The 27455-nt window shown below is 30.2% G+C and overlaps 2 protein-coding genes across 5 annotated transcripts; one reads left to right on the plus strand and one right to left on the minus strand.

The window, feature by feature from the left end:
* Window positions 1-4219: 4219 nt before the first annotated feature.
* LOC111401158 (F-box protein FBW2-like) lies at window positions 4220-6883 on the plus strand. Of its 3 annotated transcripts, none has more exons than XM_023028768.1 (3): window positions 4220-4489; window positions 5424-5740; window positions 6039-6883. In XM_023028768.1, exons 2-3 carry the CDS (start codon window positions 5433-5435, stop codon window positions 6688-6690), a joined length of 960 nt encoding a protein of 319 aa, XP_022884536.1. In that variant the 5' UTR covers window positions 4220-4489; window positions 5424-5432; the 3' UTR covers window positions 6691-6883. The 3 variants fall into 3 exon arrangements, with proteins under 3 accessions (XP_022884536.1, XP_022884535.1, XP_022884533.1); XM_023028767.1 differs by having other exon boundaries at window positions 4221-4489; window positions 5385-5740; XM_023028765.1 differs by having other exon boundaries at window positions 4221-4489; window positions 5419-5740.
* A 368-nt stretch (window positions 6884-7251) lies between these two features.
* Window positions 7252-15838, minus strand: LOC111401159. Of its 2 annotated transcripts, XM_023028769.1 has the most exons (14): window positions 15486-15838; window positions 14814-14879; window positions 14682-14730; window positions 13554-13693; window positions 12729-12830; window positions 12297-12368; window positions 12103-12206; window positions 11891-11972; window positions 11515-11607; window positions 9110-9174; window positions 8924-8936; window positions 8747-8827; window positions 7739-7847; window positions 7252-7598 (listed from the first exon to the last, which is right to left on the minus strand). In XM_023028769.1, exons 1-14 carry the CDS (start codon window positions 15612-15614, stop codon window positions 7498-7500), a joined length of 1206 nt encoding a protein of 401 aa, XP_022884537.1. In that variant the 5' UTR covers window positions 15615-15838; the 3' UTR covers window positions 7252-7497. The 2 variants fall into 2 exon arrangements, with proteins under 2 accessions (XP_022884537.1, XP_022884538.1); XM_023028770.1 differs by lacking the exon at window positions 8747-8827.
* Window positions 15839-27455: the final 11617 nt, after the last annotated feature.

The following is a 27455-nucleotide window of genomic DNA, read 5'->3' on the forward strand; positions in this document are numbered from 1 at the left end:
TTTACGAAATTTATGATTAAAAAATTGTGAATCTTATAAAATATGTAATTAATTTAGACTTAAATTTTAATCCAAAAAAAAAAAGTAATTTTTGGTTGAATGGAATGATTGAAATTTTTTTTTTTTTTTTTTTTTTTTTTTTTTTTCTTTTTTTTTTTTTTTTTTTTTTTTTTTTTTTTTTAAATTTGTTGGTATTATGCACTGAATTCACATGGTAAATTATTAATATTCGAATGGATCAGTCGCTCTCGATGACTCAACTCCTTGTGTATGGTAGTAACTTGGCAGCAAAAAATAAAAATAAAATAAAATTGCATTGATGTGGATTCTTCATGTTAATAACTTGAACTTGAAAATGACTCAAAATTTTGCAAAACAAGGTTGGTGAGTTCAAGTATCCTCAACTTCAACAAGACTGGTTTTATATTCTATCTAAGTATTTAATCATATAATTTTATTTTAACATATCAAGATATGCCATATATTTTTGAGTATTTGAATGTGTTTAGACATTCAAAAGTTTCACCAAATGCATATTTTAAGGGCGTGTATTAAATCTAAACTTTTAAAAATATTTAGAGGTTTAAAATATCTAGATATATTCAAAGATTCGTAAACTTTTAAAAAGAATTGTGCTAAATATACATTCGACGTTAACACCTCGGATGATAACTCCCTCACAAAAGGGGGGTTAGCGATTTTTTTATTACGCCTTTCTTATGAAAGGGATGTACAGACTATAAAACTCTTTTAAAAAGTCATTAAAAATCATGGGGTATAAAATGATATGGAAATGATAAACAAACAAGACTGGAGATAAGGGTTATTGACAGGGAGCAGAGGTGGTATCTCCCTGTCAATAGCCTTGTTTCCAGTCCTGTTGCTGTAGCAGAACTCTAAATGATATTAAATCATGACTTTTTAGAAATTTTAAAAGGTCGCAGATTATTCAAATTGTCAATGACTTGTATAAAATTCTTCACACAAGAAATTTAAAGCATAAAATATAAATACTCTTCTCGCATTCAGCAAAATAAATAAATAATATCTTTTTTCATTCAGATATGTCTCTTTCATCTGTCATTAAAAAAAAAACTGTAGTTTCTCTCTCTTCAACCTGTTATTATTTTTATTCTCTTTTTAATAATTTCTCGTCTTTTTCTCCTCCTTTCACATCATTCTCTCCTTTAATCTATGAAAAATATCAATTTGTAAACAATAATTCTTATAAAAATTTTAGTATTGAAATGTTTAATCTTTTTTGTAGTTTGGTTTATCTTTCTTATTTGAAAAATAATTTTATTACTGTGTGTTGTGGATCATTTGGTCATGAAGTAGTGGTTCACAAGGATGTGTAAAATCTATAGAAATTTATGAACATTTTCATTGATTTTGTAAAAGTCAATAAAAGTTCATTGAACTTTCCAAAAATCATTTACTTACAAAAGGTCTCTAAAATCCTTTAAAAATCAAAATTGAACATCCCCTTAATTTTCGGGAAAAGAGCTTTTTAAGAAAGTTCAAAATTGGAGTTTATGTTTATCTAAAGCAACTTTATTTTAGAAAATAAGCAAATTTATAAATTCAAAGAAAAGCATTTTATATTTAGAGATTAAGAAAAATCGATGGCTAAGAAAATAACTGCTTATGCAAATACAATGTACAGTTTTTGCATGCAATCCATCATTCCAAGCTAGTCGAAAAAGAAAAGAAGCATTTCAAAAAAAAATGTTGAACCCCAACCTTGAGGATCCTCACTGCCCCGCCTCTAGAGATTTGTGAGGGAGGTAAATCGCGTGACGTACCCCAGCAGGCCATGGAAAAAGAGCTGTCTGTACACTGCGCCTACAATTAGTCAAATTTCATGTTTCAAGAATTGAACCCCCACACTGCGGCTATCAGCAAGGCGTGAGATAACCTCATTTCTATTCTTTGCACCACTGGACTATGCCCTGGGGGGCGGAAAAAAAAAAAAAAGCATTTCTGAAACTATTAGAATGAGCATCTAAAGCATGAAAGACTACACCAAGAAATACGAGATAAACTCGATTGTGAAGTTAGAGGAACTATTCGATTTTAAAATGTAGTTATATTTACAATTCATTCACTATATTTTCTCTTGGTGAATATCTGAAAACACCTTCGTCTTCTTACTCTCACTCTCTTCTTGTAATCTATAATCCCCTTGGCCCCCTCCCCGTGTTTATGTTGAATCAATTATTTGAGTGACTCGATAGTGAAGTTTCTCTTGGGTAAGTGTGTTTAACTCAACAAGTAAATTGACATAGTATATTAATTTTCTCAAAATCAATTTCGGGTGAATAAGAAATTACGATCAAAATATGTTATTTGAAGTCAAAATAAATTTGAAATCAAATTTGTTGAAAATCGGAAAAGTGTGCAATCCCCTAGGAACATCATAAGCTGAAAAATCACTTTATATAGCTCAAGATTGACGATTGAATTTGAGCTCCAACAAATACCAATAATCTTTGAACGGAAGATGATCTACGTGCTAGTAGATTTGGTCGAAGCTCACAGGCATGACGCGCGATGGGCCAGGCTAGGTTGTCCACGAGCCATGGACCTTAGGCCTCGGGCTTGGACTTATAGTAGGACCAAGATGATGTGTATATATTTGGTATAATAATATTTTTAATGGTATCATTTTTAAAATTAATATATAAAATATTTTATTATATTATTTATTTATCTTCCGAATTTTCTCTGAATGACACGTGTTTACTTCTATAAGGTGACAAGTTGCATAATTATCTACCTAACAGCTGCTGTCCAAACATGCTTTATTTATTCAACACACAACCTTTCAGAAATTATATCTTTTTTATACGACAATTAATTTCTATAAATTGGCCCTTAGATCTTGAATTTTATTCATTCATAAAAATATTATTTTGCAAACTTTCTCTCTCGCACTATTCCATGTGCTTCATTTCAATCCCAAACATTATTTTTTGCTTATTTTAGTCATCTTCCTGCTCATAGAGATCAAAATGTTAATCAGCTCTTTAGGTCTTTCAATTTGAAGTGTTACTATTACGAGTTGTTGTATCTTGGAAAACGAATACCAGAGTACTGTCAATACCAATGTGGACATTATCGTCTTAAGAAAATATAGTCTAACGGTTGGCTCCACCATATTAATTTATCTACTTTATTCTCTTGTTCGAGTAAGTCGAAACTCTATTCAATTTTTCACTTATCAAAAAATTATTTTGAATATATATAAATGCATGGTAAATTCGTTATTGCATTTTCCCAAAAACGTCGATGTTCCAAGCTTGATTTTGCTTAGAAATTGGAGATTCGAGAGAAATTGGCAAAGAAAACGTGAAAAGTAAAGAATGGATACCTAATTTTGTATTCATTGGAGACTACCATTAATTGTGTACACCTAAATTTTGTATTAATTTGAATCATCTCTCTTTCACTCATTTTTAATTTTCACAGCGCCATGGCATGTCAACACAACATTTCATCACGTCAGTGGAGAAGACTCTTTCAAGATCGAAAAATGGAATTGATTATTAGTAACTTAAAATGCTTTTAAACTATTTTCACTTCGATTGTTTGATGAATTATTTGTAATCTTTAAAAATAAACGAATATTCAACAAATATTCATGAAATATTAAACGGTTAATGTTTGCCTATAAAAGTTTTGCATAATTCATCTTTATGGAAATGTACCGTCAAAATTGCTGTACTTAATTTAGTAAATCATTATCATTACTTATTAGACAATATTTTGTATGAGAATGAAATTTGATTTGTGTATTCAAGTTATAACTATATCTGTTTGTTAGTTTGTACTTTTATGATCTCGATGATTAATAATTTAAACTTGCTGAATGTTTAATGTTTATATTTTTATTTGGATATATATTATTAACTTATGAATATGATGCTAGTTTAAAAATTTAATAAATGAAACTAGAACCAAATCAAATCAAATCAGAAATGAATGGTTCGATTCCGATTTGATTTCATATATCAAAAAAAATAAAAATATTTGGTCTCATTAGAAAGAAGTTATTGATTCATAATTCAATTCGATTATCTTGAAACTAAAACCAAATAAAATTGTATATACCCTAATTTGTAGTGTCATTATCATTCTACAAAATTGCTATTCATAAATAAAAGTCCAACAAACCTAGAATACCACTTTTTGGCAGTTCAGAAGAATACTCCCACAGTAAGCATCTATCTCAGCTTTTATTAATCATTAACTATGGTCACGTAAGGCCATACGAACAAAAATAATCCAATTTCCCCAGAAAACTTACTTTTTCACTTGAGAGAAAAAGGCTTTCTTGCACCAGTTCTTGTTTCTTTTCATTTACTCAACTCTCTCTCTCTCTCTCTCTCTCTCTCTAAAATGACACAGATAAAGAATTCTTTAAGACCCTTCATTTCAGGCGGATAAACCGGTGTATCATCACAGATCCAAGAGTACAAAAAGCTTGGTAATTTTCTGTGCTTTCTTAACCATTTTTCAATGAGTCATTCTCTCGTTAACCATTACTTAATTTGTAGACACCCAATCTTTACATTTTGCTAGTTTACTGTTTAACTGGTGTGTTCTTGTTAATTGATGTTCTCAAATAAATAAGCCCATTGGTTTTTGGAGCACGTCTTAAGTGTGTGTTTTATATTTCCTTCTTAGCTTGTCAATAATCCTATCACTAACTCGACGTTTTACTGTTCTTAAGCTTTTTTTACCATCTGCCATGGCTGATCTGCACATTCCTTGAAAGTTTGTTTATATATTTAAGTGCAATAGGGTCTTTGAAGCAAGGTTTGTTTATATATTTAAGTGCAATAGGGTCTTTGAAGCAAGGTTTGTTTATATATTTAAGTGCAATAGGGTCTTTGAAGCAAGGTTTGTTTATATATTTAAGTGCAATAGGGTCTTTGAAGCAAGGTTTGTTTATATATTTAAGTGCAATAGGGTCTTTGAAGCAATTTCCAGCTGAATTTTGCTATGAAACGCATTAATTTCTCTCAAATTTGATCTAATTTTTTTTTTTTTTTTTTTTTTTTTTTTTTTTTTTTTTTTTTTTTTTTTTTTTTTTTTTTTTTTTTTTTTTTTTTTTTTTTTTTTTTTTTTTTTTTTTTTTTTTTTTTAGTGTGGAATTTTTTTGTCAAGAATTGATGGGACCTTTCTTTTGTTTATGCATAAGGTCCATTTCCTACTACTGCTTTTGTTTATATTCTCAGGCTTTGTTATTTAGCATATAATTTAAGGTGTAGAACTGTAGAATTATTCTTTCCTATCTGCTACTTCAATAGTGGGTCATCTCGGTATCTGTTCCTTCACAATATTTTTAATTATTTGAAGATTTCTTTTCTGAAATACAGAGAAAAAATTTCATTTTTCAACTTTTGTCACTAGAAAAGGTTAAGTAAATGGACGAGGGAGTCGATTTTCAACGATGGGATGAATTAATACCAGATGCGCTTGGTTTAATATTCAAGAATCTGTCACTTTTTGAGGTACTTACTGTAGTACCAAGGGTTTGCAAGTCATGGGGAAGAGCAGTACGGGGCCCTTATTGTTGGCAAGAGATAGATATTGAGGAATGGAGTCGAAACTCCAAGCCTGAAATTGTCGACCGAATGGTTCGATTACTTATTGCGAGAAGTGGTGGCTCCCTCAAGAAACTGTGTGTCTCCGGTCTCTCTAGTGACCAGACCATTTTGTTCATTGCAAACCAGTAAGTATATATCCTGTTTGAGGTTAATCTGATGTGTTTTATTACTAAATAAAGTTAACTCGATCAATTGATTGACACTATCATACCATTGGTGTGATTTACTCATTTTGGATCACAGTTTTGCTATAGTTGCATCAAGTTTAAGTGTTTGACATTGTTGTGAAATGACAGTTTTTTATACGTTGATTTTAACATCACTTAAAACACATCTTGGAATGTCAAAATAAATGTACACAAAGAATGTACAGGTAGTTTAATTCGTTGGATTATATTCATTTTCTTCTGTTTTGGTTGCAAGTGCGAAATCTCTGAGGACTCTGCGACTACCAAGAAGTGAAATAAATGATTCGATTATGGAAATGGCTGCTGGGATGCTTTCGACTATTACTTGTTTAGACTTGAGCTACTGCATTAACATAGGAGCCGAAGCCCTTGAAGCCTTAGGGAAGCACTGTAAATTTCTCACCAGTTTGCGCCGCATAATGCACCCACTGGAAGTGATCAACAAACTTTCCCAAGACGATGAAGCCCTCGCCATTGCTGCTACAATGCCTAGACTCAAGCACCTCGAGATTGCCTACTTGCTTGTTAGCACAGAAAGTGTAATCGAGATTCTTAAAAACTGCAAACAACTCGAGTTACTTGATCTACGGGGTTGTTGGAATGTCTATCTAGACGAGAAATTTGTGAAAAAGTTCACGAAATTGAAGGTGATTGGACCCTTAGTTGTTGATTGTTATGACATGAATGGTTGGGAGAACTGCTCGGATTATTCAGCCTCGTCTGGTTACCTAGCCTGGGACTTTGTGGCTGGCGATATAGACGATGATTATGCTGAGATGTTGGGTGATCTTTGGGAAGATGAACATCCTTTGGAGGACATTGAAATGTGGTTCTACGACGACGTCAATGCTATTGATGCTGGATATGATTGGCCTCAATCTCCCTAAGTTATGATGAATACTAATGTAATTTTAGCAGGCTTGTGCTGAGAGAACTTGCTTACCTTCTGCTGTCTGTTGGGCTTGTGCTTATTATATGTACTACCTACAAGTTTACAATTTGGCTCTGTATCTTACTAATGCACTCTAGTAACGGGTAATTGCTGTGATTAATTGAATAAAAAATACTTGTTTCTTTCTACTTCCAACTATTTTACGGAAGTGTCACATTTGTGAAGTGAAATAGATGGAAACAAAAGTTTTTGACATTTTACGGCTTTCGAAAGACTATTGAATCAATTTTAAACGACTGTTTACAGCCGTTTTCTGAATAACAAACAAATGCTATGTCAATAAGCAATTCTGGACAAAACAGTACAATTAACAAGATTTTAATTTGGAAAATGCCGAAGTGCCAGAATTTTGATGATCGACCCTCACATAGAGCGTGAATACCGTGTGAATAAAATAATGCTCGACCCCCGAGATCTGAGCGTTAAGTCATTTCGCATGTCAACAATTATGTTTATATAGCATGGTCCTTTGAATTTTCATTAACTGCTACAAGTGTGAAAGAGAGAAAAAATGAACAGATCTTTGCAGATTTTCCAAAAGTCAATTATCGTGTTCTTCAGTCCCATAACAACTTGCTTGACAGTTCATGGTTTCGATGTGGGTAACAGGAAAAATATTATTTGACCATCTCTGAGTTAATGAAACAAAGATTGCATCCATATTGCAAAATCCCAACCTAATAACCATCACGATGAATCAACAGCTGGGAGTTTGAACACGATCAGTCCAATTCTCAACAACTTACGACTTAGAAGTCGAGCATTCAGTCCGATATTTGGCCTCGTCTTCGACCACCATCGGTAACTGCCATGTTCCAAGCGGAGAACCACTCGTCTTTCCACCTAAAAATGTAAATTACACTTGAGTACTAGGGGAAAGGGAGTCGTTTGATATATATATGCATATAAAATGATTACAGCAGCTACAGCTAGGTTACGAGAGATCAACTAATATAAAAACAAGTCCCCTAAAATGGCATTACCTTCTTTGGTAGCTTCTTCACATCTTTTCTGATACTTCAGGGACAGTTCTGGACCTAATTTTTTCAATAACTGATCGTACTTTTCTTCTGCCTCAGTTATAAATTTTGCCTTGGTACAATAAAAAAGGTTCAAGACAATGACAATGTAATAAAGTTTAGCTTCTCAAATAAGTAAATACAAATAAATATCAATATTACATTTTTCCACAGTAACAAAGTAAATACATTATCTAAAATGATCAATTTAGTTTAGGATCAAATTATTGTAGCATCAGTTAAAGATGAATATTATGATGTCCCTAGTTTGCATTCCAGACTTATTTTTCTCTTGTATGTTTGATCAAGAATACATAAGTACACTATATATTATAGCCACAGTCAAGCCCAACTTCATTGCAAATTCAACTGCATCAATTTTCAAAACGAATAGAAGTAATGAAGTCCAAGTCAATTTAGGGACATGTATAAACATCTAAAACTCACAGAGACGTGCAGAAAGAGAATCGGAGATAGTATCAGCAAATAACTGAGTTTTTAGTGCTTTCCTAAATATGCATCCAGCACCAACAAACATATTAGTTGCTCAATAAAATTATTAACGGAAGATAATTCTCCAGTTACAAGAAAGTTGAGAACTTTGAGAAATTTGTCTTAATCTCGTGCAAGGACAAGCTGTTTCACTTTTTAGTTCAAAGAAACAAGTGCCACAACAAAAAGAAGAGTAATATATTAGTAGTTCTATCAAATGATTGCTTAAAAAGAAGAGTAAAATATTAGTAGTTGTTCTGTCAAATGATTGCTTAAAATATGTACAGTGACAGTCTTAAGTAAAATTCCAGAATGACAAAGTTAAATGGAGGACTTCTGGAAGTGCTAGTTTGAAATTTAATATCAAGAGGAAATTGCAGACCCATTATTTGTCTTTAATAACATCAAATGCCTATCACAAGTGTGATAGTTCCATTCATAAAACCTTTTTGCATTAACAAAAATTAATTTAATACTGACCAGCATGGCTGGTGCTGCAGAAGCACCATAGAATCTGACAAACATGCGCAGAATGTTGAAATTATTGTTCAAAATGTCATCCTACGAGGAATAAAAACATTTTTAGCTTCAACCAACTGCAAAATGCACTTGGCAAGACGAGTATCGAAAGGAATAAAAGATCAAAGAAAGACACACCTCGTAATCAAATCTGCAGCATTTCTTGAGATGTATCAATGACAATCAACCAAATTTTGCTTCTCACATGCATTACGAAAGTAAAGAACTTTTTGCACTTAGTTGTAAAATATAAACATCTGCAATGTAATAGCCCAAGTAGAAACCACAAAAGAGATGCCACCACCAGGAAGAAGAATCACTTACAGGTCGTCTGATACTTCAACGAGCAACTCTGAAAGTGATAGAAATTCCATATGCAATTCATTTACCTTCAAAACAGCCAAAAGAGAATAATCCGTGAACTATATCACTTCCTATATTTTGTAATATAATATTTACTAGGCTGTTTCTGTACCACTTATCAAACCTTTTAAATGACAAATATAAACTAAGTCTTGTACCCAGTAAATCTAGGTTCAGCTACACAGAACTTATTTTATAACTTAATTCAGCTTCAGTCTATCGCTAAGTGGCATCAACTGAAACATTTACTGTAGTTATATCCTTTACAACCACAACAAGAGATGGTAATTTTGGTCTACCTCTCCCTCCTCTAACGTGTTATATAAGCTCATTTCTTATCTTACTATTTTAGTGTAGCCACACATGTCCGTCTCAATCTTCATTTCTTATTCATCTTATGGAGACTGTTCTTTTGTTTGTTTCTAGATGGTACATCATTTAGACATAGAGCAAACTAGCTCTAGTTTGTTATGTAAAACATGTTTTTAACCTTATAATAATATTCCTATTACGTGGAATTCCTGTAATACTTCTCCATTCTAGCCAGCCGCTTGGATCCTGTACAATGCATCCTCTTCAAATCCTCATTCCTAGTTAATAATTGAACCACCTGAACCAATCCATCTTGGGGACAATGTTATCCATAGCAATTCCATTATCATTCTTGTTCCTACTATTCAGAAAATGACATAGAATTACTTCATCTTAGTTCTCCTTAACAAAGAATGATATGATCTGAATTGTTATTAAACTTAATAAACTACTTACCTTCTCTCAAAATTATAATTGGTTGTAAGGTACAAGCATAAACTTATGTCAAAAAAACAGACATAAGGTAATTGTTGAAAAGTTGCATCCTATTTTTAAGGATATTAATTTGAACTGAGTTTCATTTATTTGGATTAGTCTTCCTAACAGACCTCTTTGTTATAATTCTTTTATTGTATCTGTAGCCTATTATTTAGGATTATAGTTTCTTTTTATTACCTTTAAATGGATTACGAGTCTTTGTATCATTTGAGAGATACAATTTTTTTCCTCTCAAGTTAACGTGGTATCAAAGCTCTTGTGATCCATAAAATATCTTGTTTATGTTGATGATATAATTATAACTGGTAACAATGAAATTGCAGATCTTAAAAGGATTCTTTCTAGGGAAATTGAAATTAAACACCTTGGAGTTTTAAAATACTTTCTTGGTATGGAAGTAGCTCAATCAGCCAACATAATTGTAATGTCCCAAAGAAAATACAATTTCTGGAAGTCGGTCAAAAAAACCAAGTGAAACTCCAATTGATCACAATAAAAAATTGGCTGCTCTAAAGATGGAGGATCAGTGGACAAGGAAACGTACCAAAAGTTAGTGAGAAAGTTGATTTTTTATCTCATACACATCGTGACATCGCTCTCTCAGTAAGTGTACTGAGTCAATACATACACTCTCCAAAAATAGAACACTTGCAAGCAGTTTACACTTTACAAGATTCTGAAATATTTGAAAAACTTACTCCTGGGCGTGATTTGTTGTTTAAGAAAATTTTGAGAAATTATGTGTTAAGGCTTTTACCGACGCTCATTGGGTTGGTTCATCAGTGACATAAGGTCTATCTCAGGTTATTGCACATTTACCAATGATAATATGGTGACTTGGTGCAGTAAAATCAAAGTGAAGTCGCTAGAAGTAGCGCAGAGAGCAATTGCACTTGGAATGTGTTAACTATTGTGGCTCAAAAAACTTCTTGAGGATTTGAAGATCAGATTTGCTGTTTCCATGAGGTTATATACAAAAAATAAAGCAACAATTTGCATAGCTCACAATCCAGTGCAACATGGTAGGACAAAACACATGGAAATTGATAGACACTTTATATAAAAATAATAAAAAATAAAAAGGAAAAAGTAACCTTAAATTTGGCGTGATTTGTATGTCATTTGTTTTAACGAAGGAGCAACTCGAAGATTACCAATGGTTTATCAAAGGCAATGTTTGAGTCATTTTGTTCCAAGCCTGGTTTGTTTCACATTTACTAACTAGCTGGAGGGGAGAGTTGAAAAGTTGCACTTAAAGGATATTAATGTAATCTGAGCTTGTTTTGTTTGGAATAGTCTTTCTAAACTCAAGACTCTTTGTTGTAATCCTTTTATTGTATCTGTAGCCTATTATTTAGGATTATAGTCTCTGTTTATTATCTATAAATAGATTAGGAGTCTTTGAATTATTTGAGAAATACAGATATATTTTTGGTCTCAAGCTTACAGTGATTGTAGTCAGAAGTACTAAAGAAATATCTGTGGTATCATTTACTTTTCTAATTTCATTGTATAAGCAAATATATGACATTTGAAATTGCTTTATAGAACAATACCTTTTCGCCTCTCATGTGATACAATAGAAGGTTAAGCACGCGATAGTCAAAAGATTTCAGATGAATAGCCCTTATTGCATCCTCAATCGATATCTGTGCAAGAATATCTTAAATCAAATCCAGCAATGTAAAACATTGACCTTGCCTTGATAAAGGTTACTTAAATACAGTGTTGACAGGTATTACAGAGATATTGGAGGGCTATTCAGAGATAATCCCTTTTCAATTTTTCAAGTAAAATTTCATCATCTTCATTTCTTTTCTTCATTTTATGAATTAACTCTCTTTTCTGAAGAAACACGTCAACTTGGACAAGAAGTAGCCGTGATTAGTAATTATTTCTTGGCAAAAAGTGGCAAAGGAAATAAAGGTATACCTCATTATCACTCATCAGTGCACAACATAGCTTTCTTTCCAGAGCCCAGTATTCCACTCCACTCCTAAGTTCTTCTTTAATCCTGAATGCATCAAGGGGTGAATCAAACAAAGAAATTTAAGCACCTCGATGCCTAAGTTTTCAGTTAAGAGAAAGCGGGAAATGAAGAAAATAGAAGTGGAAGTAGAACAGAAAGAAGCATGATGCTGAACCTTTGTGTCAGAAGCCCATGATACTCAAGTATGACTACAAGAGGTTTAACGGGATCATGTCTTAACATTCTCACAGATGTAGAACTCAGGCTTAGTTCATCTTCCTGCACTTCAGTCAAAATTAAATGGGAGAATCAAATGCTGACTTGAACATTAGTTTTATACGGAGTTTTTAGGTTCCATTAAGTTCTCACATCATAATCTCTATCCAAAAGAGTAGCTCCACCGGTAGGCAGCTGCAGTAGCTTCTCATTTAAACCATCCAACTGTATCACAAAAATCATATGACAATCAGGACACAAAAATAAGTACAACCTTGAAGCTTAAGCTCCATCTTTTCTGATATCTGACACATAAACGATGCATTTTCAGGAAATTAAAGCCAATTATTCTTTTATCCATTGGGTAAAGTTAATCTCCCAAGGTCAAAAAAGAAAAAGAAAAAGAAAAGGAGGAGGACATTAGTAAAACAGCATCTGTTCCTCCATCTGCTTGAATTATTTAATTTTCTCTAGAATCATGACACATAGATTTACAACCACTGCACCAGCTTCACCTAATATACTCACAAACTGTTCAATTTTTTTACTCCACCAATAGGAGTTCAAAATTATTAAGACACTCACCTGATAAATATAACTTTCAGTGAATGAAAGCATTGGTAAATATCTGAAAATTGACTGTGGCTGGTACGCGTCCAATTTGTGGAACATAAAATATGACCTGCACTGTTAATTTGAAACGATTATACATCATTGTTTCTGATAAAACCATTATATACAAGTTCAGCAACCAGAACAGGATTTACTAATTATGTAACAAACAGTAAATTTGTCACAAAGGGTCCTAAAATGACGAGAAGAAATAGATTAAATTGAGGAAGTTTATAATAATCACAATCATGACAATGCTTTGAGCATATTCTCGACAATATTTCCAGTCGAAGAAATCCAACATGATATCATTTTTGCAGAGAAAGTGCAAGTTGTCAGCTTCACAATTTAATTGAACTTGATGGTTTAAAACTCATCAAAAACTTAAATCTCATGTGTCATATTGCTGATGATTGTAGATAAAACTTCACTCCTCGTAAGTAACAAAATCTTGCAAGAACAAAGCTTATATTAGTGATCTTCACCAGGTTATGCTCATAATTTGCCTTCTATGTTTCCTTTCTGTTAAATTTTGGGGGGGGGGAGGAATTGTCACTGGAGAATAGAAAAGAGAAGTAGTAAGCATCCATTCAGTGAAAGAGGGCATATTGTGGTATTTGAGTGCCCAATTCATCCCTACACAAGAAAATCACCACCAACCATAAAAGAAGGGGCATGAAATTGTTATACTAAATATACTAAATAGATTAAGCAGCACAAGGGAAGATATAAAGATAATTCAGAAAGAAATATGCAATCCTAAAATCTATCACTCAGATGCATCAAATTAGTACTCACAAAATCTTCTAGGGTTGAACTTGCTCTTAGCATTGCATCCAACCGCACCATTGCCACCTCATCAGAGATACTTTGCACTAGATCAGGATCTGCTTCATGGTAACAATGTAGTGATACAGCACTTTCAATCTGGTTTCCAACTGCAAATATACTTGATGTCTGAGCAACATAAAGATGAAGTTAAGACAGTTAAATTTTTACATCATAATGGCTATCTTGAAGTCCAAATCTGCTTGCGTTCATGGCTCATAGTCCAGATGACATGCAGGGCAATGCTGTCGATAGAGTTCCCATGTTCTTTCTGAAGAGCTATTTCCCCATGTATATGAAACGGACAATTAGCTATGGCTCACATCTGCTTTTGGGTATTTTAGAAGACGTGTCTACTGTCTTCTACTTCCTATCAGAACTGTGGATCACAGAGTTACAGGATGTACAGAAGACCATAATATCTATGTGAGGGAGAATAAGACATTTCAGGCTGGGAACAGATTTGGAGAGAGCGGATTTGGCCAAGGACAGAATCCTGGAGGAGACAAAACAGAATATTGGATCAGTGGTCATTGTAAAATGAAGAAGATAAGAGATGAGAATATGCGCCAAGAGGTAGAGCTTCACCAATTGAGTATAAATCAAGGACGGACACCTTAGATGGTTGGGATGTGTTTTGCATCGAAAATTGTCTCTAGTTCATAAGAGCGATGTGATATTGGTAGAACAAGTCAAAAGAAGGAGGGATGGACTAATTCATTCATCTGTTATAGTTGCCAAGCATCTAATTGCTTAAAATCTTGCAATAATCAGAACTGTTACTGAATGAGTGGAGAAAAAATATTTATGTAACCAACTCTAAATTTGAGGGGAAACAAGGCTTAGCTTGTTCGTGTTTTTCATTTCATCTCATATTAAGTGTAATACGGAACAATAAAAGGACCAAAATTTTAGATTTCTAATATTTTTTTTACTTTCAGATTCTTTATGAAATTTAGTTCTAAAATCATTCAAAGAATGATTTCTGATACAGAAGGAAAACCATGACCACCTAATAAGGAATAGTCACATAGAAGAATTATGATAACAATATTCATAGTAAGTCGACCATCACTATTGCTTTCAAATGAAACATACCTTCCCCACTATCACATTGCAATGCTCCCGTGAGATAAGCAGTTGAAATCTGCCAAACCAAAATATTAATAATATGTGCAAGCTTACAGTTCCCCTGGACTTGCCAAGGAATTGATAGCAGATTAACCATACCTTCGCAATATGTTCAGCAATCAATTGGCACTTAGTGGTAATGTCAAGCTTACCGCAATGTTGAACCTTCAATGCATTGTAGTTGAGATGAGCAAGAGGAAAGAGCTCATTCGATCAATTAGTATTTGTTTATGTTTAACAAAGTGAAGTTGTTAAAAACCAAAACAAAACCCCAGGATAAAGGAGAAATAAATTGTAAGAAGAAAGTTATTCACTCTCATGACTCGCACATTAGAATGAAAAACGTTTGACAGCGGCCAGATCAACATAATTCACATCAATTCTGGTGATATTATCATCAATACATACTCAACCTTTTTGACATTTTGCAAAGTACGAATGTGTAATAACTTTCCCTACATCCTATTATTGAATAACTTTCACTATACATTCAAAACAAATATGTATTATACAAGCGCACAGATATATCTTAATTCCTAACTAAATCATCAAACCACCTAAATGCAAAAGCCAAAGATTTCTCTTTTATTAAGGTATTACTGAAAAACAAGCAAAGTCTGAAACACTCTTGTCATTAGAGCCTAAAATACATTACATTCAATTTGTCTACTTCAAGATTACAGCATTATTAACCTAAGTAAGTTATTAACCTAAGCAAGTTACGAAATATGAGATAAGGAGGGAGTATAGGTGGGAGTGGTAAATAGGTACCAAAAGGAGGGTGAAATTTGCGAGGAAGCGATCGGAATCGGCGTTTTTGTTGGAAGGGTTAATAATGCCAATTGATTGAAGCACGCGTATCGTCCTCTGTACTTGTTCTAGCTTCTTCAGACCTTCCATTTCAGCGTGAGTGATACGAGAAGAATAACAGGGAGGAGAAAAGTGTAACGCCTATGTGCGCGTGATTCTGTTTCGCCTTGAAGGAAGGTACCGGAGCCGGATGAGGTAATGAACAGTTCAGGCGCCGGCCGGGGAAAGCAAGGAGAATGGGAAGAAAGTTCTAACAACGTGTTTCTAATTAAAACGTTAAGCAAAATGTAATTAATCTCCATTACAATGACAACTTTACCTCCAATACCCTTTTAAACGATTTGAGCTTCTCTTTTTTTTCTTTTTTTTTTTAATCAATGTGTCCGCTTCGGCGACTATTCCTTGGATTTGTGATCCCCTCTTCACACAAACCAGTTAAATCGCGAGATGTGCCTCCAACTGACAGTGTCCGAGACCTCTCCAACTGGACTGTCAAAGTGCCTAGTAAGCAAACCCATGTTGCGCCTTGCCTTCCAAGACAGTCCTGCCTTCAAGGATAAATCCTATCTTTCAGTATGTGTCTTGCCTTCCAAGAGCCCCAAGAATCGAATCCACGACCTCTTATATGCCAATTTTGAGAGAACACGCCCTTTGTCAGTGGAAAAGTACCCCGGGGGCGCCAATTGAGCTTTTCTCATACTGTTAAATGGGTCAAGCAATCGAATCCACGACCTCTGATCTGCCAATTTTGAGAGAACACGCCCTTTGTCAGTGGAAAAGTGCCCCAGTTCCAAGACAGTCCTGCCTTCAAGGATAAATCCTATCTTTCAGTATGTGTCTTGCCTTCCAAGAGCCCCAAGAATCGAATCCACGACCTCTGATCTGCCAATTTTGAGAGAACACGCCCTTTGTCAGTGGAAAAGTGCCCCGGGGGCGCCAATTGAGCTTTTCTCATACTGTTAAATGGGTCAAGCTGAATTGTCGACTCAATCATAGTTAGATACGATTCTATCCATCGTACAAGTTGACTTGTGCCCTTGTGTAATGCGAGTCGAGTTGATCACAACTCGCCTCACAAGCTTATCCTTTGTAGTGTAAGTCAAACCAACTTGCAGATTGCTCGTTGTTATTTTAAAAAATATGAAAAAAATTAAATTGAAAACTCACTTCAACTCCTCAAAGTGTAATGAAAACTCGCAAGGAATTTATATTTTATCAAAATAATTGTGTAAATGTAAGATAAAGGTAAACGCAAAAATCATCTTTCATCAAATGCATTATAAGTTAGTTGAAATCATCTTCCTTTTTTCAAGCTTGAATTGGTTACAATACGCAGATGAAGTTATAATTGTATAGAATGAATATTTTGTATATAATTTTTTTAAATAAATAAATATAATACAATAATGATTACGAAAACGAAATATAATTAGAATTTTACCTTAGTAATCTGCAGTTACACATTCAAAAGATGCTGAGAGATTGCCTTCATCTTCTTGAAGACCAATGTCTATACAAACATGTGCTTCTATTCGGGTTATAACGTTGATTAGATCATATGATACATCTCGATCTAACATATGATTTCTCATAATAGGTCTTATGTCTGTAAGTACTAATAAAATCATGAGTGTTGTGAACAAGTTCTTGGTTATACTAAAGAATACTGAATATTAAATTTAATGTGCATTCCACCATTGAAGTATATTGAAGAATATAGCCCATACTAATGTCACGTCCCGTGTTGGTATTCTAGTTATATTGATTTCATACATTTTGAACACAAAAAAGATTAAATCTATGTAGTTCGAACTAGGGTAAAAATTAAACAATTCTATAATTCATTCTTATAGTATTGTTATATTTGTTTCGAAGGTAAAATTAAATTATTTTGAAATAAATGAAAGCAATGTTTGGCGTCATTCAATTTGAGGCAGTGATCGCAAGTTGCAACTAGGAGAAAGATAATTAGTACAGAAAAAATATTTTTAATTGTATTTTCAGCGCGACACATGCCTTGAGTGATAGAGAATCTTCACCCTACAATGTAAGAAAACTAAATAAATTTAACAAAAAAGGTTAAAGAGGAACTTAAATTGGATAAATGGGTATCACATTGCACAGAACATGAAACTATGTTTAAAATAACAAAGTTTATATGTTCCACTAATCATCGATCAAAACAAATTCATTTTGAAATTAATGACAAAAAATAGTTTTCGGGTTTCTATAACAAATTAAAGTTCCCAGACAATTATAATTTTGTCCAAAATTTATGTGAAAAATGTTGGTTAATGAATTTTAATCATCACAATAGGAAATTATTTTTCCTTTGAAGATTAAAATTAAATAAGGATTTAATTGACCTTGAGATCAATTGATTATAAAATCCTCACATATATAGAATGTGGAGATGATAACCTTTTTGAAAGAGCTATTAATAGTCTAGCCAATTGCTTCCTCCCTTAGATCTTTTCCCTTGTTCTCCACTAGGTGTTATTCTTTTTGGGAAATGTGAAAAGTGGCTAACTCTAAAATCACACCAAAATATGTCAATAATGTGCATATTTATAATGATCTATTAGGGTTTGAAAATTGCACAAATTTTCTTAGACTTTATTGTAGTGTGCCAATTAAGTTACACACATTTTTATTGGAGCCAAGAGAGGGGCCTAATTGGACTCACATGACCAAGTTCCAATAGATGTTTTCAATTGGGTCAACTCTTGACCAATTGAGATACATCTATTAATCCCGACTTATTCTACCAAAAAATCAAGATTGCACTCTCGAATCGAGTGATAATTATAGAAACAAATTATGATCCAATAAAAATATCTTCTGATTATCGTTCCACAAGTCAATCCCCATTTAACCGTCAATATGTTGAAATTGGCAAAATGACCGTTTTTCCCTTAAACATGTATTACCCTCTAAGTTCTATTTTCATACGGTAAATTCGTTATGATCAAATCACAATGTAAAGTCCAACAATCTCATCGTCGACCTACTGAGTTCAGATTCAATTTGCCTAGGAAAATACCTTAGAGTGACGATCGTCTCATCTCAATGATTAATGGATTCCAATATTGTAAGTATATGATCTCTAATTATTTCGACCAAATTCCCAAAGCACCGAGATCAATCTTCTATATAAGACTTCACTTATTGGTACCTCAAAGAACTTGAACTAGTAATCAAAGATATATTACTCACTCAGGATTTAGGTGACCTGTTTGATAATCAAGTAGAATTTCATTTCAAACGGTAACTAATGAGTCATCTACACGATCCCGTTCAATGTGCATCAAAATACATTATTGTTCCTATTTCAAGATCTAGACAAATCTTAATAAGAACAATACAATCTTATCAACACAAAACGTCCAACTTTATGAACCGATTGTGAATGACATAATTTTTATCACATCACAAATTGTGTCTTACTATACCCGATCCATCGAGTATACAATTTGTGACATCCTCTATGATCATGGAACCTTAGGCAATCACTTCAAATTATAACACGCAAATAAACTAACGTAAATTCATAATGTGATTTTACAGAACATTACACGAAAAATGGGCGTCAAACTAACAAAAAAAAATGTAATTTGAATACCGTTAATACCGTTTTGGAGAATATGAGAAAAATTAAGTTTAAAATGACATTTATGCCTATATTTCCTATTTTGTATTACTAATTTTCCTAAAGTACCTTCTAATAAATGGGAAGATTTTTCTATTTGGCCTGTCATTATTCTTTTTTATTGAAAGGTCTATATTACCTTTAATAAAATGATTCTTTCTATATTACAATATATATCCTGATCTTTCAAACATTTTATCTTCTACTTTGAATATTTGAATATAAATTCATTTTATGATCTAATAAAATAAGAATAATCTGCAATATATATTTCATATTTTATAATTAAAATGCTATATTTCTCAAATGGTAAATTTATATTTTCTTTATTTTTCCTAACATTCTTTCTAATAGATTATCTAATTCTTCAATTGTATATCTTGTCATTTATACAAATAATTATCAATTAATCTCTATGATTCTTCTCTATGATTCTTTAAGATCTTAAAAAGATTCATGCTAATTTTAGCAAAAGTTTAATGATTTTATCTTAGGTTTGATCTGGACTTTTATTCTTAGAACAGAGTGACTTTCGAGCTCTGAATCTATAAACTGCTTCCTTCAACGACCTCCTGCCTTCATGGAATTGTTACTATTTCAACTACTTGCTCTCATTATATCAATTTCTAAAGAATAAAATTCTAGATTTCTGTTAAACAAAAACCTTCTTTTTGCTAAAATAAGAAGGAAACTTTTTATCAGATCCTTCAAGAATCAATGGGAATAAATATTTAGAAACTCATATTCATATCAAATTTTTGGAGTTTTATTTCTTATCAAAATTTATACAAGATTTCTATTTGGTACAAAGGAATTTCCAGAAAAACTGATTTTTCAAATTGAGAATGATTTTTAGAGTAACTATTGCTTACGACTCGAGATTTCAAGATAAGAGGAGATGTCCTCTATCTATCACAATGACTTTATTTATACAAGTTTATGAGACTCTATTACATCATTGAGTACATCAGCAAAGACACACTTGTCTCTCTATTATTTTTTCTCCTTGGACCTACATCTTCACATGTTGTTTCAACTTCTTATCCAAAGAGCATCTTTTTCTATTATTGCTCTTTTTCTTCAATGTTTCCACATGTAGCTGTATTATTGTCCTCCATACACTTTTGTCAAAGGTGCTCTATTATTGTCCTCTTCTTTTATTTTTTCACATGCAATTGGGGCACTCTCTTAACTGGCAGGATTCTTTTGTAGTGGTAGGACATCCTGAAAATTGATATATATTGAATCTTGTAATATAGTCCTTTAAATTTCTCATTTTTCATATCTTCCATTAGATACCAGCATCCAATTTTCATATTGGCGCAAGTATGAGAATTTTTTTATCAAACAAATTTTTTGCAATGTTGTAGATAGCTTTAATTCGAAGTGCTCTCCTGTGTCTGATCCATGATTTTGTCACTGTCAAAACTTTTCTATTATTTTTTGTAACATCAATGTGGAAATTGGCTGCAATATATCCAATTGAGATTATGTGTTCAATTGGATAGTAAATAAATCCATCATATCCTGTACTTATTGAATAGAATTTCAAATATATTTTCCTTCTTTTGGCAAATTCGGATACTTCTTTTATGAACATGTCATCAAATTTCAAAATTTCAATCAAATCTTTTTCTAGATATATCAAATCCATGAATCCATAATCTACCATAATTTTTATTAATGAAGAGTCTCTTCCTTCCATGACTGTTATTCTGAGATAAATATTATTTTTCGGAGAGATGAAATATGAATCACTCATTTTTATTTCATAAGCAATTTTGACTATTTCGACATATTTTTCTTCTTTTGGATCTAAAGGGATTTTATCTTCTTAATCTATGATGTTGATTGTTTTTGGTATTTTTTTTATCTCCATATATCATAACTTTTTTGATTAATAATACTGAAATGAAATCTCCTTTATTATCAATTGGTATGTTGTCACGTCTGGGTCCACTGCTGCTTCCAGCTGTCCCTGTTTGATATTGATTTAAAAAACTCATTTCTGAGCTCTTTGGTATATTTGTCTCAGACGGTATATCTTTTAGTTGTGCTGCAATAGCATCAACTTGATTTTTGAGTTCTATGGCATATTTATGATGCTCAGTAGTGAATATTCAACAGTATTTTTATATCTGAGTTGAACATCTCTGAGATTTGGGTTGCTCCAGGGTTTATATCTTTGAATTCTTCTTTAAGAAAATCTGTCCTTTTTTGTATATATAAGATAGATTGGTATAATTCCTCGACCTTGGCTTTATCCCATCAGCAAATTCTATATTCCTGCTAAGAAAATCTGCAAGAAACTTATTAACTCATTTAATATGAACTATATCAAAATTATAAAATGCTAAATAAGCTTGCTATCTATGGAGCCTTCTATATTGAGGTTCTGATGGTAGTTTATTCATGACTAATCCTGTAACTTGGGAATTATCAGTTTCAACAGTAAATTTCTTGGCTAATAAAAATAATGAGAACTTTTTTATTCCTCTAATAATTGCTAATAATTCTTTCTCGTGAGTAGTATAATTTATTTCTGTTTGGTTAAATGTTCCACTTGAATATCTACAAATTTCATTTAGATCTGTTTTTAATATTGCTGTCCAATATTTATCTGAGGCATCAGTATTATCTTAATTTTGGTAAATTTTTGCATTCTTTTTTTAATGATTTAACTATTTCTTTATGTTCTTCATTCCATCCTTTAATATTTGTTTTTTTAAGTAAAATATGGATTTTATGTCTTTTTTTACAAAGATTTTCAATAAATCTTTTTGCATAATTTAAACATTCTAAAAATTTTTGTATTTGTTCTTTAGATTCTAATTTATATGAATTTTTTTTATCTTTTTAGATATATGAGTCTGTAATTTTATCCCTCTTTTATCTATTGATAATCCAAGAAAGTCTATCTCTTGTTTTTTTATTATAGATTTCTTTTTAGATAGTACAGTTCCTTCTTTTTTATATTCGCAAATAAATTGGATTAAATAATTTCTATATTCCTCTTTACTATTAGAATATATTAATATATCATCTATATAAACAATTAAAAATTCATTAAACTTTTTAAATATATTATCCATCTTTCTTTGATATATTTGTGGTGCATTTTTTATACCAAATGGCATAACTAACTATTCTTATTTTGCAGTATATTGTATAATATTTTCCTCCATTTAATTTGTCAAAATCCTGATTTACAATCAAATTTAGAATAATATTGTTTTCCTCTTGCAAGATTTATTAACACTTCTTTATTTGATAGAAAGTAACCATCAAATTTAGTATATTTATTTAATTCTTTATAATTTATGATCATCCTAACTTTTCCTCTAACTTGTTCAGAACGTTTCATAACCATAAATGCTGGACTACTATGAGGTCCATTACTAAGTCTAATAAGTTTTTGTTCTAACAATTATTTTATCTGGTTTTTAAATTCTTGTGCACCTTCAATAGTATACATCATTGGTCTGACTCTTATTATAACATTTTCTATTAATTTTATTTTAGCTTTTGGTGATATAGTTTCCAAAATAATAATGGATTTTCTCCGTAAATTTTTTCTAGTTGTTCAATTATTTTTTCTATATTCATTTCTATTCCTATTTTTAGAACTTTTTTATACAATATTTTTTTATTTTTTATTTCATTATATATAATTGATTTTTTCTTCCATTTATCACCATGGGCTGACTGAACTCTATAAGGTTTAAATTCTCTATAAATTTTTAATAAGAGTCCACAAGGTGTTCGTAGCATTATCATATAATTATTTTATTTATAATATTGAAATTGCTGTATGAAGTCATTTCCTAATAATATATCACATTCTAATTTATCATATTTATAAATTTTATTTATTATTACTTGTTTACTTCCAAGAATTATACTAACTTTATCAGTACTATTAATTATTTAAGTACTTTCTCTTGTAATTCCAGTTATTTTTATATTACTATTATTATTTCACGATTTTATTAAAAAATTTTTAAATATTGTTATATCACTTCCTGTATCTATTAAAGTACAAGTTGTTATATTTGTTTCTACAATAGTAATTTGTATATACACAATTAATGGAAAACTTATCTGATTATTCATCTAATTCTTTTTACATAATGTAGTTTGTCCATATGAATAATATATAATTATTCTCTTTTTATACTATAATCTTCTAATTCATTTAAAAAACTCATTCCTAAAAGTATATGGGGGTTTATATTCATACTATTATCTATATAACATAGTACTAAAAGATTTATTCCTCCTATTTTTATTGGTACTTTTACTTCTAAATCTGTAATATGTACTTGTCCATCAAAATTTACATACTTATATGGCTCAATTTTATAAGTTATTAAACATTTATTTCTAATCGAAGCTATATCTCATTCACTAGCTCATGTATTTATTAATATATTTGGTTCATTTATATTTTCTCTTCCATTATAATATTCTCCTTCTATTTTCATATTTCCAGCATTCCTATATAATTTTACTTCTTTTATTTTGTTGACTTCTTCTAACTAGTTTTTATTATGTATTTTAAAACTTTTTGATCTTTTAATTAATTTTCCATCCTTAAATATAATATTATTAAAATATTCTCCTTCATTTAATTCTGTTATTTCAGATTTATTCTTTGTTATACTACTTTCATATTCTTCCAGAATTAAACTTATTTGTTTATTTGGTTATATTATTTTACTAATATATTTACATTCTTTATGAACTTCAATATATAGTTTATTGGAATAAATATTCCCATAATTAGAATTAGTAAATGTATACAAAGCTCTATATTCTATAGTCATAATTTGATTACTTGGTTACATGATATCATCTCCATGAAACTTAAAATGTAGTCCTAAAACTTCATTAAAGTTTCTATCTTTTAATGATATACAATATTTTGGATAACACGTAAACATAATTTTTTGATATACCAAATTTTCTTCTATTGTAGCTAAATAACTATCTTTTAAATTTATTATTCTTACATCATGTAAAGTTATAGTTAAGGGTGAGTCTATCCATTGTCTAAATAGTGATTGAAACATTATTTGTATTCATACTAAATAAATATATTGGATTTTTTTATTTTATTTTTTACTAACATTTGTTAATAGTTCTTCAACTGTATTTTTTCTTAAAAGATTTAATTTATGTTGTCCATAAGTTGTTCTTACATTTATGATTTTTTCTATTTTGTGATATTCATTTATTGCTATTCTTTCTCTTTTCCAAATTCTATCAAAAACTTCTCATTTTCCAATTTTTAAATCTAAAGATAATTTTTGTAATTTTATAAACTTGTTATTATCAAAAGTGACTTTAATCCCTATTCTTCTATTTTTTCATATTCTTGTATATTTATGTCATTACTTTCTATTTTTTCAATTTCTCTACTCAAATCCTGATTTATCTTATGTTTCACTTATATATACTTCTTGATTATAATATTCTCCAATATCTGATATTTCACTTAATTCATCTTTTATTTTTAAATGTTCTTTTTGTAATATTTTAACTTTCTTTTTATCACAACCAGGGGTTATATGACCTATTTTTCCACAATTTCAATATTTACATTGACTTTTATTTTTCTTTTTATTTTTCTGTTGATTATATGAGTTATTTTTTCTTTTGTAGTATCTTCTTCTAGGTTTTATATATATTTTTATTAAAAATCCTCAAATTTTTAAATTTTTTATTTTTAAATTTTATTTTATTAATTTTTCTTTCAAGATTACATTCCATTGCACGGAGGTTTTCATATCTTCACAACATATTTTAGTTAATTTTCTTGATTTTTTCATTAACTGTCTTTGTTGACATATATATGCAAGTTTTTCAAATAAAATTTTTATTCTTGAACCTAAAGTTCTAAGTATTCCAGTATTATTTCTAACATATTTTTCAAATTCTATTTTAAAATATATTTCCAATGAACCTGGTAACTTATTATAGTACATTTCTTGGTATACTTATTGATTTTCATTACTATAGAATTGAACATAATAGTAATTTTTAAATTCACACGCATATTCATTAATTTTACACATATCACATTTTGTTAAATTTATTAATTTTATTCTAGCATTATCTTTTTCTCTTATTGATTCTTTTTCAGCATTTCTTATCCAATTTTCTCCTAAAAATTCATCTGAAATATATTCTACTAATTTTTCTATACCTTGTCTATCCGACTTTATTATTTCTGTTTGTACATTTCTTTTTATTAATATTTTTGTATCATTGCTTATTCATTCCCACCAATTTCTAATATCTCCTTCAAAGGATGCTATTAAGAAATATATTATTCTTTCAGTATTTTTTCATATATCATCTTTATTATATAAAAAGAATAATATTATTGAATTTGCCTAAGTTAATAAGGTTTTTTTAGTATCTATTTTACAATCTAAATCTAGTTTTGTTCCTCCATGATTAATTGGTTTATCATAATTATCATTTAATTCAAACATTTCTTTGTATTTATTTCCTTTAGATAGTTGTCCATCTCTTACTTTATCATAAAATTGTTTATATGATTTATTAAATATAGGTACATAACTTTCATCTGTATCATGTAATTCATATTTAGTGGTTCCTGCTGGATTAGAACCTCTTCAGTATTCATTAAAACTTGACATTGACTTATATCAGTTAAATTTAATTGATCAAAATTTTCTATTAGTAAATCTAATTATTCATTCATTTTTATCTTCTTTTTCTTCTACTTTTGATTTTTCTTTAGATTTTTCTTCCTCTTCTAATATTTTTGGTAATATACTCCTTCTAAATTCATCATTCATATTTTCTGTTTCTATAACTATATTCTCTTTTTCTATATGTTTCTGAGTCATTTCTTTTTCTATAAATTTTTTTATCTATTTTCTTATATTTATTTTTATTATTTTCTTTTAATTCTCTAATTTCACTTTTTAATATATTTATATCGTTTCTTTTTTCTTTTACTTCATTTCTTAAGTCTTGTATATCATTTATTAATATTTTTATTAATGATTTTAATTCTTTCATATATTTACTTATTGACATTTTAATTTTTTTTATTTTTAACTCATAGGTTAATTTGCATATTTTATCTTCTTTTTTTATCTATTATTTTTCTAAATATTCTCTCAGCTGTATCTGGATCTACTAATTCTTCTTTTACTATAGCAAAATATCTACTCTTAAGTCTTAATCTTTCACATTTGAATTTTATTAATTGTCTATTATTTGATATTCTCATTCCTTCTGATATTAACATTATATTCCGTATTTCCTCTTGTATTTTTTCCATTTTTATAAGTAGATTATTTAATTTTAAATGTGTATTATTACTTGCATTCATACTTTTCTTTGTAATATAAATTATTTTCTTCATCTTCATATATATTAATAATTTTTTCATATGTATATATATCTTTTATTTTTTCTATTATTAATTTTTCTATTATTTGTTCCTTTATTTCTTTAGGCAACTTTTTAATTGTTGTTAGTGTCATTATTTTTAATCCATTATGTATAGATTTTAAAAATATATAACTACCTTTCTCTTCTTCTAGACGCCAATAATTATCTATTTTTCTTATTTTAATTTTCATTGTCTCTATGATTTTATCAGGATGTAAATATTCGTGTATTAAATCAATTATTATTTTAAAGACGTATAAATATTTCTTTAATTTTCTAATAGCTAATCTGTTATTTATTAAACTTATAAAAAATCTAAGTGTTAATCTAAATCTAATACTTTAAATAATCTATTTTTTATAGGTTTTCTAATGATCTCTATAGTTCTGATACCAATAAGGGGTTGCTACTTAGAGCGAACAAAAATCAAATAAATCAAGTTAAAAACATTTTAAAAAATTCAAATAAAAACTATCAAATTTCATCCTATATTAATTTTAAGGACTAAAATCGAGGATTTCTATATTATAGTGTCTTATTATGTAATATTCAAATGGAGGGTATTTTTGGTATGTAAATCGATCAAAGGTCATTTTGAAAAAGTGGCACTTTTGTAAAGGTTATTTCCATGTATGTCCCGAATATATGAGCACCATGTTCTATAATTGATTGTGAACACTTTACATAACAATTATATTTAAAAAAAAAAAAAAACTGCTGCAAACACCATATATATAACAACATTGTTAACAACAGTAAATGTTTTATTAATCAAATTAAAATAAGAATGTGCAGTAATTGTGCAATGTTAGTAGTATGTTCATTTGATAAAATGTATTTAACAGCAA

Source organism: Olea europaea, chromosome 10, assembly GCF_002742605.1.
Source record: "Olea europaea var. sylvestris chromosome 10, O_europaea_v1, whole genome shotgun sequence".
Classification (NCBI taxonomy): domain Eukaryota; kingdom Viridiplantae; phylum Streptophyta; class Magnoliopsida; order Lamiales; family Oleaceae; genus Olea; species Olea europaea.

Coding starts and splice junctions, on each gene's coding strand:
- LOC111401159 (XM_023028769.1), bottom strand. CDS start 15,614: ATGGAAGGTCTGAAGAAGCTAGAACAAGTACAGAGGACGATACGCGTG. Junction 12,369..12,728: donor CTGAAAGTTATATTTATCAG/GTGAGTGTCTTA, acceptor TTTGTGATACAG/TTGGATGGTTTAAATGAGAA. Junction 11,608..11,890: donor CACTGATGAGTGATAATGAG/GTATACCTTTAT, acceptor ATTCTTGCACAG/ATATCGATTGAGGATGCAAT.
- LOC111401158 (XM_023028768.1), top strand. CDS start 5,433: ATGGACGAGGGAGTCGATTTTCAACGATGGGATGAATTAATACCAGAT. Junction 5,741..6,038: donor ATTTTGTTCATTGCAAACCA/GTAAGTATATAT, acceptor TTTGGTTGCAAG/TGCGAAATCTCTGAGGACTC.